This window comes from Verticillium alfalfae, genomic scaffold, assembly GCF_000150825.1.
Source record: "Verticillium alfalfae VaMs.102 supercont1.7 genomic scaffold, whole genome shotgun sequence".
Lineage (NCBI taxonomy): Eukaryota > Fungi > Ascomycota > Sordariomycetes > Glomerellales > Plectosphaerellaceae > Verticillium > Verticillium alfalfae.
In genome coordinates this window covers 1,526,322-1,543,748 of record NW_003315032.1, presented here as the reverse complement: position 1 = coordinate 1,543,748, position 17,427 = coordinate 1,526,322, and the positions used below count along the sequence as shown (strand labels likewise).

Genomic DNA, 17,427 nt, shown 5'->3' with positions numbered 1-17,427 from the left:
CTGGTCATTCAAGTGAACCCTTGGCTCTCATCCACTTTGCTGTGTGCCGCGCGTCTCGCCAGTAAAGAATGCTACGTGGACAATGCAAGGCAGGCATCCACCGCTAGTCCGACCCTCCCCTGCTTCTGCACCACGACATCCGAGATAATGTCCCTGTCGAGGTCCGGAAACATGCCGGCAAGTGTCTCAACGACATTGTGGTGCTCCGCCCGGTGCAACCTCTGCGCCTCGGCCGTCTCGGCGCTCGCTTGCCTCGCTGCCGCCTCCTCCACCGACAGCTGCGGGTGGTTGCGTGGGTCCGGCCGTCCTCCGGCCTCGCGTGCCTCCTCGCCACTGGGCCGTGGTGATAACCGGTTTGGGTCAAGAGGCTGCGGCGCGCGCGCCGCGGCGCTGGCACCGGATTCCGATCCGGTGGGATCTTCAGAGAACATGCGTCCGATGGTACTGAGCGGCCGCTGGATTGTCTGGAGTAGGCTCGTGATGGGGGCCTGGCCGTCAGAGTAGTCGCCATCTGACGATGTGGAGCGGCGAGGCGTGGACAAGTCTCCGTTGTTGACATCGTGGTCGGGCCGGGTCGAGGGTTCGCCTTGTGTCTGGGCCAGTAGGCTTTGAGGTATTTTCTCAGAGAGCTGTGGTTCCACCGGCGATGCAGCGTTGTGCTTCTCTGCGATGGCTGAGACGGCGGCCTCGACGTTCTTCTCGAATTCGTCGTCGGTAATCGTAAGGCTGGTCTTGTCCATGTTCTCAATGAATTGAATAGCGCCCATCTGCGCGTGTTAGTGAAGGTTGGAGCATATGCCCACGAATACGTACCAGAGAAGACAGGTAGTATCCGGCCTCGCCACCCAGTTTCTCCTGATTCCTGAATCGAAGAATGTACTGCACATTCGACACAAGATGTTCAGGGTTGGATTGGAGCACTACGTATATAAGGAATGGCATGAACGAGTCTGCTGATCCATCTGACTTTGCGTGCTTGAGCAGACCTGGCGGGTGTTAGAGGCTTTCGGAACTATGATGGGGACTGCACCTACCAAAAATGACCTTGCAGCAATTCAACACGCAGATGATCTTGTCCCTCGGCGCGCGATAAGACCTGATTTTGAAGAGTTCTGTGTGTCGTGATTAGCGCCTGCCGTGTACGAGAAAGAATCCACAGCCGCATACCCTGCTGTGCTAACTTAAGGAACCGCTTCCCGCTCTCGCTCGTTGGTGGAATATCGAGATGGGCTTCCCGAATCCAACCGTAAATATTGATCTTCTGTGTCAGGATATCATCCCTCTCGACATCCTCTTGGTGCTGGCCCTTACGCCCCGGTCCCATGGGCCGCTCGCCGCCTCTCCTCTTGGGTTTGGCCCCAGGAATAGGCTGCGGCGCGGGGATGGCCGGCGAGAACGTCTGGGTGTACAGCCTATTCATGACAAGCTTCTCCATGCCCTCTCGCGCGTTGTCAAACTCGGCGTCCGAAACATCGCGCCAGACCTCGCACTGCGCCATTTTGTTGGCTATGAAGGCGAGGAAGTCGCCGATAATCTTGACTTGTTCGTGAACCATCCACTGCCGCTTGCCGAATTCGGATAGAAAAGATTTGAGATAGCGCGCGACAGGGTCGGCTTTCTTGTTGCGCAGCTGCTCGAGGAAACGGTGAAAGTCAAAAGGTAGGGTCGGCTCTGGTTCGGGTTCGGGTGGTGGGGGCCGGTGCATGGCCGAGGGCGACATGGGAGTATCGAGAGAAGTTTGGCTGTCCTCGGCGCCGGGAAGGCCGTCCTTCGGGGGCACTGGAGGACCGAAATCCACCGAGGACCTGGTCCGGGATCTTGTGCTCACGGGTGACGAAGGTATGGCTGCGCCCAAGGTCTCCTTCTCCAGCGACTGGGCCGAGAAGGAGGTTGACAGAGGCTCGAGGCTCGACTTTCTTGGTGGATGTTGAATCGGGCCGCCGAGAATGGGCGATGTAATCTCGAGTCTTGGACTCATGACTTCCTCAGCTCCCGGGCCACCTCCATCGCCGGTGAACTGCTCCATGATGCTCTGAATCTCGGAGCGCGAGCCGTTCTCCTGGTCATCATCGCTCGTATACCTCCGATCGTCATAGGCAGCATCAGATCTCGTGGGAGACGCATCTTGTCGGGATCCTACACTGGACGGTGTTCTTGAAGGAGGGCGTGAGGCTGTCGGGGTAGGTGGCGTAGGATCAACGTAGGCTTTGGTCTCGATCGTGAGGAACTGGGTCGAGGTGTCGGCGGGGAGGGGTTTCGACGGCTTGATGGTTGCCACGGAAGCATTCATAAGGTCCGCGGAGGCAGAAGCCTCTCCGTCTGGGTCTGCCTCTGTCACAACATGTGCGCGAGAGACAGTGGCCTCGGCATCTTTGCTGTGGTTGCTGGGGCTACTCGGTTTGCTGGCGTCGGCAGCTACAGATGCTGACGCTGTTGGCTCTGTCTTGTCGGTGAGGTCGATGAGGTCGTCGAGGGCTTGGACCTTCTCAGGTGCGTCCGAAGATGGCTTCCCCGAGCCTTGTTCGTCGGGCATATCTGACTCCGCCACTGGCGGCTGGGTTGTGGGAGAGTTTGGGCTGTGAAGGGTGGGTATTGCTATGTGGTGAGTTGGTTGTTGTCCTGAAGCTGAGCTTGGTTGAGCGTCGTCACAAGGCTGTGCTCCACCACATGATTTCCCCCCCACCATGCACCATGGAAACGGGCTTTGGAGCGGGCCTGGAGGCTGCCTGGAGCACAGGCACGAGTCCCTGGCCTGCCTGGCTTCGAGTCGCCCCAGAGTTTTGCCGGCCAAGGTGGAGCGCCCGTGGATCAGGGTCCGCCGGGCGCTACGGCGCATCGAAGCCTGACGTCAGCGCATCGGGGCGTAGCTGCAAGCGCTAGCCCCTTCTGACCCTGCGACTGAGAGCCCACTGTACCGTACGCTAGGTGCCTGTAGGGGGTAACACCCAGGCTTTCTTCTGTATTTTAGAATAGTGACGACCCCAAAGAGTGTAGCGATCCACACATCGGCGTGCCGGCTGCATTATGTCAGCAGTCATCCAGCACGCCGGTCCTCACTACCTTGCTACCCCTCAACACCATCACGATCACGATACGTAGCTACCTACCAATGGCTTTATCCCCCTTGTTCAATCATCAACGTTAAGCGATCATACCAGGCCCCATCCTCGGTGCATCCTGTTTGCGAGGAATGTGTCGTCTACTGCTTCACTTGGCCGTTTCGATCGCTTGACGCGTGGCTCAAAGTCAGCCAGTACGGCATGGTACTTCCTGGAATCGACGTCCCCATTCGGGCCGCACCTTGCGAGCAACATTCGATGGCATGCTGCCCATGGCGCTCACACCGTCTCAACATGACCTGTCGCCCGACTCGCACTCCTACCCGAAAGCGTCCTGCCCTCGGCCGTTGACCCCGCCCTGTGGCTTGGCCTCCGACGGTGTGCGCAGTCGAGGGTGGCACGACAGCCTCTCATGGAAGTAACTTGCTTGTCAGTATGGGCATTCGTCAATCTGGAGCAAGGTCTTGCATGTCAACCCTTTCTTTTCTTGCCTTCGAAGCATTGTTTCTTTGACTGGAAGCCACTCGGACCACACACCATCGTTTCGAACACTGCTCGTCGCGTTTCAGCACCAGACTTAGGCGCACACTGAGCATGCCGAGGCAGAAGGAGGAACTCTTCATGAAAGTTACCGAATTCGACCAACACTGACACTCTTTGACTCCCAATCTGGATGTGGAGTGCAGCGATACTACCAGAAGAGGAAAGCTCCACGACCCGTCCCTCCTTTTGGATCGCCCATCTGGACATCACGGCTATACGGCGAAGTCGCCCTGCTCTCTACGGAGCACAACAGACCAGCTATGCCGTTATTGTTGAAAGCAAAGTCTGTGCAACTCGAAAGTCTGCGAACATCAAGGAGCACGGGGAATGATAACAATTGGCAGTCATGCAGCGAATAGCTCGATTCCCACGTAGTTTGGGCATACGATCAAGCTCTTATCAACCAATTGACGCAGGTCATCGAGTGATGCAGTGTTCCTCAGCATGCGCAATTCGCGATGGGACGACCGACATAATACCTCCCCGTGACGTTCCGGCTTACCCTATCCCCCATCGAGCGAGCTGTTTTCCGCCAACCCATTGAAGTGTGTTCAACATGAGACTGCCTGCTTTCGCCAAGTTCATTTTCTTACAGACACTTGCCTCAACTGGACATACACGCGCTTTAAACGATACAGCTTCAGCTCGAACACATCGACGAACCCTGCCTCTTACCCGAAGTCCTGGTTCTGTTTCCCTGGCATGTTCAGAGTCCACGGGGGCGGCTGTGCGCGTCCGTCACCGCCATCAGTCCCCACAACCTCGTGCGTCTGGGCCGTGCTGAACCACGAGCCACCATGTCTTCCCAATCGAGCCAGAGTTGCGACTGCGAATCGCCCCATTCGTTCGCTGGAAGTGGGAGGCTCTGTGGGCCCTGTGAGGATCTGGCGATCATGTACCCTTTCCCACGACGTCGATGCTTCGTCTATCCGGTTGTTGCTCGAGATGCGATTGGACAGCCTTCCCGTCGAGGATGGGACGACGCATGTCCGATGAGAGTGCCGGCAGAGGAATACCCTTCTGGCGTGTCATCTCAACTCTGGATTCTCGGGAGGCCGTCTTTGAAGAACAACTATAAAGGCGGCTGGTACCATCACACTTTGTCGATACCTTCATCTCATCAGCATCCTCAGCAACGATCCCTCAGATAAACACAGCAAGCCAGCATCTTCGCCAGCCCAGGAGGCCTTCTATCGTTCGTTCCCTTCTCTTCACTCATTCACATCGCTCCGTGAGCCATACCACTATCTTTACAACCCCCTGACATTCTCGAATCGATCACCATCTTTACCAACGCTATCATGAAGTACATTATCACGCTCGCCCTCGCGGCCCTCGCCGCCGCCGGCCCCATCGAACAGCGCCAGCGCGGTGGCCGTGTTGGCAGCACCGCTACCGAGTTCACTGACGGTGGCTGCAAGCCCATTATCATGCTTTTCGCCCGCGGCTCGACCGAGACGGGCAACATGGGCACTGTGTGTGGCCCGCCCACGGCCAACGGCGTCAAGGCCAACTTTGGCGCCGATCAGGTTGCAGTTGAGGGGATCGAATACGCCGCTGCCCTGTCTACCAACTTTGGCAACGGAGGCGCCGACCGTCGCGGTGTGGCCGAGATGGAGCGCCTCATCGCGCAGGCCAACACGGACTGTCCCGACTCGATGCTCGTCGTCGGCGGCTATAGCCAGGGCGCTGCCCTCACGCATCGCGCCGTCGAGGACCTTCCGCAGGCGCAGAAGGACCAAATCGTCGCCGCCTTTACTTTTGGTGACACCCAGAACGTCCAGGTAAGATGCTCGTCTCAGGTCCAGGAGATTGAAGTACGCTAACATGGCCCAGGACAACCGCCAGATTCCCAACTTCCCTCCTGAGAAGACCAATATCATTTGCAACGCCGGCGACGCTGTCTGTGCCGGCACACTGACGATCCTACCAGCTCACTTGGCCTACGGAGCGCGTGCCGACGAGCAAGTTGAATTTATCACTTCGAAGCTGCAGGCTGCCGGCGCCAAGCTCAGGAAGAGGGACTAAATCAGATGATGCAAAAGACATTTTGGAAAAGACATTTTGGAGGGAACAGAGTTCGCTTCCCGGGAAAACTGCGAGAGAACCGGCTGCCTGGTTGCCGCTCGGCTCTTCAGGGCGTTCAAATGATTATGATTATGCCAGAGTTGAACTTATATTATACCATCTACTGTTGAGGACATTACACACTTCGTCCTGCCCCCCTGCTCTATGAAACGGTGAAATGGCGATTGCATTCGCGAATAGCTCGAAGAATTCGACCAAGGAATGATTCCCGAAGAAAACAAGGCCATCGCCATTGACATGTTCGGGCTGACAGGCCGTAATTGACAGGCTCTCGTGGCAGTGGTTCAGGGGCACGGAATGGCCGACAGCGGCGCTCAGTCGACAGGGCGTAAGGGGTGTTTCGTATTTTTCCTGCTCATTTTTCTTTTCGGGGTGCTGACGCCACCAATGTACACGTACGACTTATGAAGACGCACAAGCCAAGAACTAGACTTTTCTTTTTGGCATTCAAACCCATCTGCAAATGCGCGCAGGTGTTGAAACGAGCGGCGCGGTGTCTTTGACTCTCGGCCGATGATGCTGTGAAGCGGAACTGGCGGGGTTCGATTCCCCGGTTGATGATGGGTCGACGGGGACTCTGGCTGAGCACGGCTTCGTTCCGGCACAACGCCCTTGCCTCACCTGGGTTCAACATTGTCCGATTGCTCTCAGTCTCTGGCAATCTGTGAACTTTCACTCGTTGCAGCTCTCGGGCATGATCAACGTCCGTCTCCGAGTCGATTGGCCAATCCGATCAGCACCCTCGTAACGACATGAGGAACGCCATCTGATAGGATGCTCGTTTGCTCGCGTCAGCTTCAGCCGAATAAGGTGCATATACTGCTCAGTATAGACGAAGTAGTCCAATTGAATTGCCGGTCAGCTATGCTGTGTGCGGAACGAATACCCATATGGATGAAGTAACAGGACGCTGACACTCGCAAGCTTCATGACTCTGGCCTTCGGGCTATATCTTGGCCTACTACCCTCACTCATTCCTCGCATGTCGCTATTGACCATTCTCATGCAGTCATATCGAAGTTATAACCTAGAGGCACAGAGTAACCATCGTACCCAGGAGATTCCTTCACTTTGGGCCCCATCAAAATGAAGCAGGACGATATCCAGCCTCCAAGGGTGACCTCAGGCCCCGGATATCCCGAAGCATTCGCGATTCAACTTGAGACGGAGCTTTCTGCACTGCGCGAGTCTATCGCCAGGCAGTCCAGTGATGGGCATTTATTCGACAATAGAGTAACCGTCGACACGCCAGGATTGGGAGAGGGCCACGTCAAATGTTCCGTCTGCTTGCCAAAAGCCCCTGTACGAACCCCGGAGTTTCCGGCGCCTCTATCCCTGATCATTCTTCTCGAGGGCGGTGGCTTCGCTCTCGGCCAGCCGAGTGACGGCGAAGCGAATGCCAAATTCATGTCTGACAAAGTAAGCCCCGTCTCCGGCTTCAGCTCTTGAAGCAGATGAGCAGTGTGGTAATAACTTCCCAAGCTCAACGCAATAGTCGTCTCACTCGACTACGCCAAAGCTCCCCGCTACCCCTTTCCCCACGCCCTCCTCCAAGCATACGACGTGCTGAAGTGGTCAATCTCGCCAGCGGCCGAGCGGACACTGGGCGTCGCAGCGGACCCATCTCGTGTCACCGTCGTTGGCTGTTCAGCCGGCGGCAACCTCGCGACCTCGCTCTCCCTCCTCGTCGCCTTCACAGCCGGGCCGGCCGCCCCATTCCGCGCAGCGCTGGACCCTCACTTTCGGCAGGTCGCCCAAGTCCTGGTCTATCCCTGCCTTGCCCTTCACGAGCGGTACGGAGAACGCTTCGCGCGCGCAAGCCCCGAGGCCCAGGCCAAGAGTATCCCTGTCGTCATGCTTGAGAAGATGGAGGCGGCGTACGTACCGCCACATGTCGATGGACGGCAGATCTTCGTGGCACCAATGCGGGCGGACCTTCAGCTGTTGCGTGAGCTACGGCCGACCTTGGCGCCGATGCTGACGTTCGTCGCAGGACTCGATGCCCTGGGTCAAGAAGCCATTGAGTATGCGGAGCAGTTCAGGGGCGCGGGTATCGAGTCAGTTGTCAAGATGTATCCGGAGGCGGCTCATGCATACACACACGGGAAGGAAGGAGACGCGAGGTGGCGAGAAGAGGATGCGAGAGACACCTGGGAGAAAGTCTGCGATTTTGTTTCAAGAAAGATGTGACATAGTCCGTAGTTTGTTAACCTGTCATAATGACCGTCTTTGTGTTCAGATGAATTCCCATCGCGCAAAATTTATGTGTTAGGTGTCGAAATGCCACCGCACCTTTTCCCAGCCGGCTTTCGGTCTGAGCCTCGCACCATAGCCCTCTCCCTTATTGACCGGCTTGGCAAATGGCTTCCGCCATTGACCCTCGTGTCATCCGTGGCGGCTTCTTCCAGACTTTTGCGTCGCTGTGAGTGCCTTCTCGCGATCCTTTGCCCGGCTCAACATCATACCCAAGTAAGAGCACAGCGGCAAAGGTCACGACCTGAGCGAAAGCAAGGTTTCGTCCCGGACACATGTGCCGTCCGCCCCCAAACGGTATGAATGCCGCCTTCTTCTGCCGCACGTGTTGCGAGATCGTATCCTTCGCAAATGGAAGGAATCGGTCAGGATCGAAGTCATGGACATCCGATCCCCAGATGCGAGGGTCCGTATGCAACGCAGTCGCAGACGCTTGCACGTCGACGCCGGCTCTAATCATGTACTCGCGCCCATCAGCGCCAATAAGTATGGCATCTTCGTCGCTGCGCCTCGTCACTGTCGTCCTACTCATCAGCCTCAACGTCTCGTGATAACAGCTCACCAGCAGCGGGCATCGTTCCCATGACGACACACTTAGCACCGCCTGGTCACCGGTCCACCGCACGGCGCTCTCAAGCTCCCCGCGCACCCGTTCCGCCAGCCCCGGCGTGCTGAGGATGGAGGACAGGAGCCAGAACAGCGTCGGTGCCGTGTTGCTCAGCGCGACGGCGAGGATGCTCGTCTCCATCTTCCCAATCTCCTCGCTCGCCACGCCGTACGATCGAATCAGCCGCGCCCGCTCGCGGATGAGTTCCGACACGCCATCGCTGTCGACGAGACCGGCTGCGTGGAACCGGCCAAAGGCGGCCTGCACGCGCGCGCGGGCGTCGTAGGCCTTGCGCGCCGTGAAGCGGGGGTACAGATCCAGCGCCATGATGAGGAGCTTATCTTCAAAGCGCCAAAAGTCCTCGAGAAGCGTGTGGTCGCCGTCTAATGGGTTCTGCGGACCCCAGAAGGCACGGCTTGCAGCGAGGGTTGTGATGTCGCGCAGCCAGGTATAAATGGAGGAGATCTCGAGCCACTCTCCGTTCTTGAGGCTAGTAAACTCGCCGCGGAGGCTGTCCTCGATGGAACAGACGGCGGCAATCTGGGCTCTTTGGAGGGTTTTGCCTTTGAGGAGGTGCTTGCTGAAGAGTTCCAGCATTTCCTTCACGAGGGGCGTCGTGAGGAATATGTTGCGAGTAGAGCTGTTTAGGCCGGCGACGTTGCCTGAGAACTTGGCGGCGAAATGTTCGAGGGTGAAGCTCTTTTTACGGAAGAGTGCCTGAACGAGGGATGCATCCCAGATTACATACATTTTGCCGTTCAGCATGGGCAGCGTGGCTGCTGGGAGGTTGCGTTTTCTGTAGCGAGAAAGCAACATTGTCCCGTGTCGGACCATGTTAATAATGTGGCCGACAAGCGGTATCATCGGCTTGAACAGGGGAGGTTCATCTTGTTCGGGTTTGATGGTGATGATGGAACTCAAAAGCATGAGGATAGCAATGCCCGCAGCGCCAATGAGCGCAGATGTCCGAAGCTGCCCATAATCGAGAGTCGTCAGGACGTCAGCCCGAGCGGGTACTGACTGATCAGCCATTACTAGTTCCATGATGTCGACTTTCCAGACAAAAAGCTTCGCATGTCGAGGCTCAAGTTTGTGGGATTTTCCCCCTCTTAAAGACAGAAGTCAAAATAACGGGCCGGTGCATCCGCCAAGGCTGTGCGCTTATGTCACTTATCCAGCAGCCGAGCCAAAGCAAATGAGTTGGGAGTCGTGGCGGTCTGCGTGCATGTATCATCAGCGCTAGCTCATCCAGAAACGAATGGTTGGCTATTCACAAGCATAATTTCTTTCTCAATACGCACGTTCGATGTGATTAATGCCCTGATCACCGGTCATCATGACAAAGGCTTGCTAGTTCAGACATGGAGAGCATGAACCCTGGTCCACTGTCCCGAAGTGACTGCGTAAGATTCCATTTGGATTCAAGGTGCCTCGGATACAGAGTTTAGATCCCCCGATGACGCGTCAGGTCTGGAACGTCATGTCCGCACGCGTCATGTCCAAACACTCTCTTTTACGTATCTTGCATCCATTGTCCTTCCACTGATTCTCAAAAGACAGCCAGCAACGACTCCTCGCCCATGCTCAGCGCGCCGGCAAGCATCTTTCCACGACAGAGTCGAACATATTCCATATCCTCCCACTCAAGAGCAGCGCGCGCCCGGGCACCCCGGTAGAGATGATGGTTGATGATCCTCGTGAGATTCAACGGGACGGATTTGAGCAAGATCGAAAAGGATGCGCTTCCGGGTAGAGTCTTCGTCTCTTGCCTCATCCTGCCTTTTTCGCTTCGCTTCCGGTTCGGGTTTGTTACGTCTGATGCAGCCCTTCAATGGCACAAGCTTGGAAGGAGGAAGGCCACGGATCGGGGAGCCGCCGACAATACTCAACTCACTCATGGAGCCGCAGATTAAGCGGAAAGTTTGGGACACGCTGTGCTTGAAGTATAAGTTCGAAGACAATAAAGAAGTGAGCTTATTGGACCAGCAGGCAAGTCGCGAAGAGGAATAAACACGAGGTGAAGTGTTTGTCGACAACAAGAAGAGGTCTACTGATGACAGCGAATCGGTCTTTACCACTGAGAAAACACTCTGGTGAAGAGATTCGCGGAGAGAGATGTTATTTCTTGAAGAGCAAACAACCATATCGAAACACGATGAGGCAGCATCCCCAGTTTGAACCATAGCAGCCCAAACAGTGGCGTTCAAGCCAACCAACACTCCACCAAGCCAAACCGCCATCTGAAGCGTTCACGACCTGCAACTACCATGAAAACAAAGAACGCCACGCATCGTAGATCCTCATGGTATGGAACTCAAGTGCAGAACCCGCAACGCCATTGTCCCGACCCTGACCACTCATCACACACACAAAGGCGTTGACCAGACCCAACGACCCCCTTCGGCAGGTCTGCCCGGTTCGCTTTACCTAAATCACCTTAGCCTCCCCGCCTGTCATTATCTTGGCATTAGTCAACTTCTTCAAATCATCCGAAAGACGGAAGAGGCTGGGCGCAGTTGTCGCTTCATCACCGAAAAAGGGCAAGGTGGGCAAATCATCCATCGAGCAAGACAAACTCTGTTATAATGCCGCTCCCCGCCTCCAGCCAATTTTAAACAAGTTTTATGTACTCTCTCAAAGCCTTCTAGACCCGATTCATCAACCCCCCCCCCCCCCCTTTCCACTATTCAGTCTAGGCAGACGCGTCGTCCTCAGCACGCCCCTCGAGAAGCTCCCTCTCGGCCTTAGTGCCCTTCCAGTTGACCAGGTTGCACAGGATGGGCAGCACGAGGGCCAGGAGCATGCCGCTGCCGAGGAAGGCGGCCGTGACACCCCAGCCGACGTGGTAGGCGGGCTTGTCGGTCGAGGGCCAGATGCGGCTGCCGTAGACGGAGGAGAAGTTGCCAAAGGCGTTGACCATGGCGAGCACGATGGCGCGCTTCTCGGGCGGCATGCAGACGGTGCCGCTCGTCCAGGACAGGATCAGCGGCAGGGCGGACCAGATGCCGGCGGCGACGAAGCAGAGCATGACGTAACGGACCATGGGCGTCTGGACGGCGGCGCAGACGATGGCGCACGCGCAGCCGAGGGCGAGGGCGCCGGCGATGTGGAAGCGGCGCTCGACGTGGCGGTCTGACGACCAGGCGACGATGTTGAGCACCACGGCGGCGACGGCGTACACGGGCACCGTCATGTATTGGGCCGTCGTCGTGTCGTAGCCGAGGGTGACGGTGATGGTGGGGATGAAGTAGGAGATAGTGCCGGCGCCGACGTCGAGCATGAAGAGGACGAGGAACATGTAGGTCCGCGGATCGGAGACGGCGGCGACGAACGCCTGCCAGTGGCTGAGGCGGTTGCTAGAGGCGCCGTTCTGGGCGATCGAGTCGGCAATGATACGGACGTGGGCTATTTGCCGCTCCGCGGGCGTCAAGCGCTTCGAGGTTGAGGGATAGTCGAGCAGGACAAAGTAGGCAATGACAGCGACGCCGACGGTCGCAACACCCTCAATGATGAAGAGCCAGCGCCAGCCAGCGATGCCGTGGGCGCCGTCGAGGTTCGAGGTGATGGCATCGGCGAGGAGGCCGCCAAAGGCGCCCGAGAGGACAGCAGCCGTATAGAAGATGGCGAAGCGCTTGCCGAGCTCGGTCTTTTGTGTACCAGCACGACAGCAGGTACAGGACACCAGGGGAGAACCGGCCTCGACGCAGCCGAGGACGAAGCGGAAGCCCAGAAGTCCGCCGTAGTTGGTGACGACGGCCATGGCGGCGCAGAGGCCGCCCCAGATGAACATGATGCCCGGGAGGAAGATACTCGGCGCTGTGCGGCTGAGGATCATGTTGGAGGGGATCTCGCAGATGAGGTAGCCGAAGAAGAAGATGGACAGCACCCAGGCGTACTCATTGTCATCCAGCGCCAGGTCGTCGCCCATTCCCGCGATCTTGGCATTGCCCTGTACAGGTTAGCAAAGGTTGTATCCAGAGTCGGCGTGGATGGTCCAGGAAGTGATCCGTGCAAAAGGGGTGATCGAATGGATGAAGAAAGAAAAAAAAAATCTCAACAGCGGAAGCGAGGAAGCAAGACTCACGATGTTCGTGCGATCAATATAGTTGAGAATGTACATGATCCAAAGCATAGGCATCAGGAAGAGATCAATCTTCTTGACGAGCTTCTTCTCCTCGCTCGTGCCAGGAACAAAGTTGCGGATGGCCTCAGCAAGCTCAGGGTCGAGCGAGCCCGTGTTGGGAGTCTGATGCTCCTTGGCCGAGACCTGCTCCTTGTCGAGGTCGGCAGCCATGATAATTGATTGCTGATGAATCTGGCTCAATCGGTCGCTCGATGGGGAGGAGGAGGAAAGATGGGGAGAGGGAAAGGTCGCACTCGCGCGAGTCGTACGATTGACGAGGGAGAGTCGGTGGTCCGGGTCGACTCGATCGGTAGCAGAGTCACAGAGGGTTCCCCACGTTTGGCTGTCGATGTTGTTGATCCTCAATTGTCGGCAGACGATGATGTCGATGGAGTGGCGAGGAGTCCAAGAACCCCAGAACTAGACAGCAGAACCGTGCAAAGATATAGATTCGCGTCTTTGCGATCTTTGCCCATGGATGGGCCGCTAGACCGGTTTCCCCCGCGTTCTCACAGCTTTGCGTAGCGTTGCTTTCGCACTGCTCTGGCGCTGCTCCCACCCCCCTCCCCGTGGGGATTTGGGTTCCTCTAGTCACAGATGACGGTAGAGAGCGACACAAGTCATGAACCTGGTCTGACTTCCGCTCCCACCCCCCTAAAATCCGAGCTAGAAGACTTCTGAGCTGGGGGCAACGGGAGACGAACGCCAAACACTGCACCTGGAAAGCTGGGATCTGCGCTGTGGGCAAGCCCCCGGCTCCTCTTCCCCTAGAGCCTCCTAGCGAAGCCTATGAGCAGAATGCCTGCCCCCTTCGGTTTGTTCTCTCAAGTGCCGTGTGAGCATGGAAGCGGACATCTGTCCGCGATTCTGAAGGCGGCCTTCTGTCCGATTCGTCGAGACACTGCTTTCCCCAGATTCTCGACGTCTTGGGCCTCGTGGCGCTTAGCCGAAACGTGAGCAGCATGCTCGTATGGGTTGCTGTGAATATCACAAGCGTCATGTCCGGACCATGGGATCTGCTAGATCTCGGGCTCGTTTCTGCTGCGCAATTGTGTAGCCGAGCAGGCATCATCATTATTCTCCCTCTTGGTATCATCCCCAACGCGGCATCAACCCCGAACCACTCATTACCACCACGAAAAATAGCCTCCATCGTCCCATACTGGTCATAGTTGTACATCCAAGATCAGTGATCCCGTCACGCATGCCACCGAGTCGTCTCGCGTAACGCTCACGAGAGCTCAGCCGGGCATCTGCGAGCCCAGCACGTCCAGTATCCCGAGCGGGTAGTACTCCGCGCCGATCCCAAAAGGCTCTACCTCCGGAGCGCCGCCGAGCATCCAGTTGTTCCAGCCCTGCTGCGCATCCTGCGCCGCCCATCCCTGTTGCTGCACAAATTGCTCGTTCTGCTGTTGCTGGGCTTGCGCCTGAAGCATGGCCTCCCTCTCCTTGAACTTCTCCAGCATCGTGTTGAGCCCCTTGCCGAGGAAGTGCGCTACGTGCCTGACGCACGCCTGCGAGTCGTTGAGCAGACTGACCGTCGCCTCAATCAGCGTCACTACCTCGGAGAAGCTGATGTTGAACTCAGCCGCCTTCCACTCGGATTGCACCTTCATCAGGAATATGGCGGCATAGGCCATGGCCGTCAGCAGATACAACGGCACGCCGATGACGGCCCGCCGCATGTCAGGGTCATTGAGGATGAGCCGCAGCGCCGCCGAGGCACTGCTGATGGCCGAGTCGATGAAGCTCCGCCGTTCAGGCGACATGAGAAACTGGTCCGTCGGTGTGAGCCCGCGAAGACAGACGGAGAAGATCTGTAACCGAGCAAAGTGATAGTGCAATTTCACGCCCTTGGCAGGGTACTGCGAAATATTGGGATCCGGCACTAGTACCAAGTTAGCATTCTTTCACGGCACAAGCAATCTACTCACGAGACGTAGAAAACGTACCCAGCCTAGGCTCCCACATACGCCGCCAATGGCCCATATCCGACTCATAGCGCCGCAGTGCCTCAAACTCGTCGTTGGCTACGAGTCTCGAGCGGTCGGGCCCGAAGGTATGGTACGCGCGGCTGAGGATCACAAAGATGGCTACCTGGCTGTGCAGGCGAAAGTCTGCCTGCCTGATGCCCGGCAACTGCAGGAATGACTCGTGCCGCGATATGGTCACGTCCTCGGGTATCACAGGCGGGCGCCCATAGGCAATGCTAAAGTGATGGTCACATACGTAGAGAAAGTACCAGAGCCTCGCCTTCTCGACGTGATCCGGCTCATCTCGAAGCGCCTTGGCGCAGAACTGGTGCAGGTTGAGCTCAGTCGCAATGCGCACGGCCAGGCCTGATAGCTTCCAGCTGACGTCAGACAGCCAGAATGCACCGATGCAAAGGCCGCGAACGTCGTCGAGCGTGTGGTACCGCTGGAACATGCACTGGCTGGCGAGGTCAAGAAAGACGGGATAGCACCGGTCAAAGCTTACCCCCTCGTCTTGGGCGTGCAGCGCCGTGACGGCGAGAATGGCGGCCACGAGCAGTGGAGATGATTGCCGCGCCGAAAGCAGGTTGTCGTGCAGAAGGGCAACGCCTCCCCAGAGGTATGCATTTAGCGTCCCGCGGAACCTGGCAAACAGCTGCTCGGCTTCGGCGAGAGGTACCCGCCCCTGCGCGATGAAGTCTGGCTCGCCCGAGCGGCGAGCGGCGAGAAGTGCGTCGGCGCGTGACCCAGGGTCACTACGTATGTTGCGCAGCTTTGTCACCTCAAATAGGCTGGCCATCGGGGCATCAACGATGGCCTGATCCTCCTTGATGCGCGGGTGAGCAGTCTCGGGCGAGTTTTCCCGAGTCATAGCTGTGATCTCAGGCGGCCGGCTCGGTGACGGTCCCGCGGGGCTGCCGTGCATGCCTGAAAGACTTGGGCTATTGTCAAAGGCTGATGAGTGAGTGGCGCCGCTGCCGACGGAAGGGATGTCATGGAGGTGCTGCTGCTGCTGCTGTTGTTGTTGTGGCAGCTGCTGATGCTGCTGATGCTGCGGATTTGGCGGCGGGATGTTGAGCATCCTTTGGACCTGGGACATGGCAGCTTGAAGAGAACGCAGCTGCTGCTCCATCTCCTTCTTCCACTGATTCTCGTCATCGAGGAGGGTCTGCAGGCTCTTGTTGATGACGCATTCTAGTCCCATGCGAGTGCAACGTGCACATCGCGACTGCCCCTGCTCAATGTCACATTTGATTTTGCGATTCTGACATTGTTGACCTGTGATGAATCAGAATCATGCGCCGCAATGGTAGGGTGGGCAGATGGTGAGGGGGTGAACAGAGGCATGAACATGGATGGACATGGGTCTGTGAACCGAGGCAAGCAGCCATCGGCACGTAAGACGTGAGACATGGGCCACCGGATGGAACAGATCACCACATCACGGCTCGAAAGGGATCTTGCGGGGGGATGGCAAACTCACAGGCGCGGATCTTTCGAGAGATCTTGGATTGGTGGACGTGCGGCTCCGAGGTGCTGCCCCGGCCGCTGGGAACGGCACTCGAACCGCTGCCTTGTCCACTGCTGCTCGACGCGACAGGCTCCTCGATCCGCGCCCTCTTCATCCTGAACGGCTTAGCGGCCGGAGGCAAAGATGGAGAACAGAAAAAAGGTTATGCAGAGGCCTGAAGTTCTCCCCAGACGGGCAGAAGACCGAAAGCTGGGGTTGATCGGCTGGAGAAGAAAGCAGGACGAACAGGCGGCGGGGGGAACACCGGCGAAGGGATAGCAGTTCTGCCCGCGTCGCAGATGGGCAGACCCTCTATATAAGCTGAGCGGACTTCAGACCGCACAATTGCGGGGTGGGCGAGACTTCGCTAGCCCCCTGGTGGTCGCGAGTCATGGCTTTTGGTTGTTCAGGCCAACCAGTCAACCCATTCGCGGTCCATTCGTGGTGGGTTTTTCGATCCTCGAGGACGCTTCCGGTTCGGGCGGCCAGCACAAGTGCATGGCGGAGGAGAAACGATCGGCTTTTTGGACTCGGCCGGGGGCGATGCGGCAGAGGGGCCATGATGGACTCATGGCCTACCTATAAGACGGAATTTCGCCATGTCTGTTCCTTGACCTGTCGTACGCCCCCAAAGCTTCACTTCTCAAACAGCCAACCTGACGACACAATGGCCCAACAGTCTGGTACCAGCCTCATGTCGACGTCAGTCGGGTTCGTTGGCCTCGGCGCCATGGGCTTCGGCATGGCCTGCAACCTGCAGAAGGGTGGAAAGTACATAGTCAAGGGATACGACGTCTGGCAGCCGAGCGTCGAGAGGTTCGTGGCCGATGGCGGGCATCCAGGCCAGTCGCCTCGAGATGTTGCCCACGATAGCGCGTTCCTCGTCTGCATGGCCGCCAATGCGCAGCAGGTCGACAGTATTTTGTTCGACGCGGCGACTGGCGCCCTCGAGGGTGAGTACTGGGATTCTCCCTCCGTTCATCTGCAACGAGCCACTCACACGAACCAGCCCTGCCACACAATGCGACCATCTTGCTGTGCTCGACAGTCCCGCCAGCATATTACGACACACTAGCGTCTCAAATAGCCCAACTCGGCCGATCAGACATCCTCGTTGTCGACTGCCCCGTGTCTGGCGGCACAGTTCGAGCCGCCAATGGCACACTTACCATCTTCGCCTCTGGATCATCCGAGGCCCTCACTCGGGCAGATCAGATTCTCCATGAAATGTCCGAGAAGCTGTATGAGATCTCTGGTGGCCCGGCGCCGCG

The 17,427-nt window shown here is 57.5% G+C and overlaps 7 protein-coding genes across 7 annotated transcripts; 3 read left to right on the top strand and 4 right to left on the bottom strand.

Annotated features, from left to right (window-relative positions):
• Positions 1-71: 71 nt before the first annotated feature.
• Positions 72-2,533, bottom strand: VDBG_06322 (vacuolar protein sorting-associated protein; the record flags this gene model as incomplete). The annotated part of the gene is made up of 3 exons (XM_003003833.1): positions 72-743; positions 814-986; positions 1,168-2,533. The coding sequence occupies 3 exons, from the start codon at positions 2,531-2,533 to the stop codon at positions 72-74; spliced, it is 2,211 nt and encodes a 736-aa protein (XP_003003879.1).
• A 2,370-nt stretch (positions 2,534-4,903) lies between these two features.
• VDBG_06321 (cutinase-2) lies at positions 4,904-5,630 on the top strand (the record flags this gene model as incomplete). Its single annotated transcript, XM_003003832.1, has 2 exons — positions 4,904-5,386; positions 5,439-5,630. 2 exons carry the CDS (start codon positions 4,904-4,906, stop codon positions 5,628-5,630), a joined length of 675 nt encoding a protein of 224 aa, XP_003003878.1.
• A 1,146-nt stretch (positions 5,631-6,776) lies between these two features.
• Positions 6,777-7,714, top strand: VDBG_06320 (alpha/beta hydrolase fold-3 domain-containing protein; the record flags this gene model as incomplete). The annotated part of the gene is made up of 3 exons (XM_003003831.1): positions 6,777-7,109; positions 7,173-7,567; positions 7,684-7,714. 3 exons carry the CDS (start codon positions 6,777-6,779, stop codon positions 7,712-7,714), a joined length of 759 nt encoding a protein of 252 aa, XP_003003877.1.
• Positions 7,715-8,031: 317 nt separating this feature from the next.
• VDBG_06319 (prostacyclin synthase) lies at positions 8,032-9,582 on the bottom strand (the record flags this gene model as incomplete). Its single annotated transcript, XM_003003830.1, has 1 exon — positions 8,032-9,582. One exon carries the CDS (start codon positions 9,580-9,582, stop codon positions 8,032-8,034), a length of 1,551 nt encoding a protein of 516 aa, XP_003003876.1.
• A 1,660-nt stretch (positions 9,583-11,242) lies between these two features.
• VDBG_06318 (allantoate permease) lies at positions 11,243-12,844 on the bottom strand (the record flags this gene model as incomplete). The annotated part of the gene is made up of 2 exons (XM_003003829.1): positions 11,243-12,499; positions 12,635-12,844. 2 exons carry the CDS (start codon positions 12,842-12,844, stop codon positions 11,243-11,245), a joined length of 1,467 nt encoding a protein of 488 aa, XP_003003875.1.
• A 1,070-nt stretch (positions 12,845-13,914) lies between these two features.
• Positions 13,915-16,271, bottom strand: VDBG_06317 (conserved hypothetical protein; the record flags this gene model as incomplete). The annotated part of the gene is made up of 3 exons (XM_003003828.1): positions 13,915-14,561; positions 14,626-15,924; positions 16,130-16,271. The coding sequence occupies 3 exons, from the start codon at positions 16,269-16,271 to the stop codon at positions 13,915-13,917; spliced, it is 2,088 nt and encodes a 695-aa protein (XP_003003874.1).
• A 579-nt stretch (positions 16,272-16,850) lies between these two features.
• Positions 16,851-17,231, top strand: VDBG_06316 (oxidoreductase; the record flags this gene model as incomplete). Its single annotated transcript, XM_003003827.1, has 1 exon — positions 16,851-17,231. The coding sequence occupies one exon, from the start codon at positions 16,851-16,853 to the stop codon at positions 17,229-17,231; it is 381 nt and encodes a 126-aa protein (XP_003003873.1).
• Between the last annotated feature and the right edge of the window lie 196 nt (positions 17,232-17,427).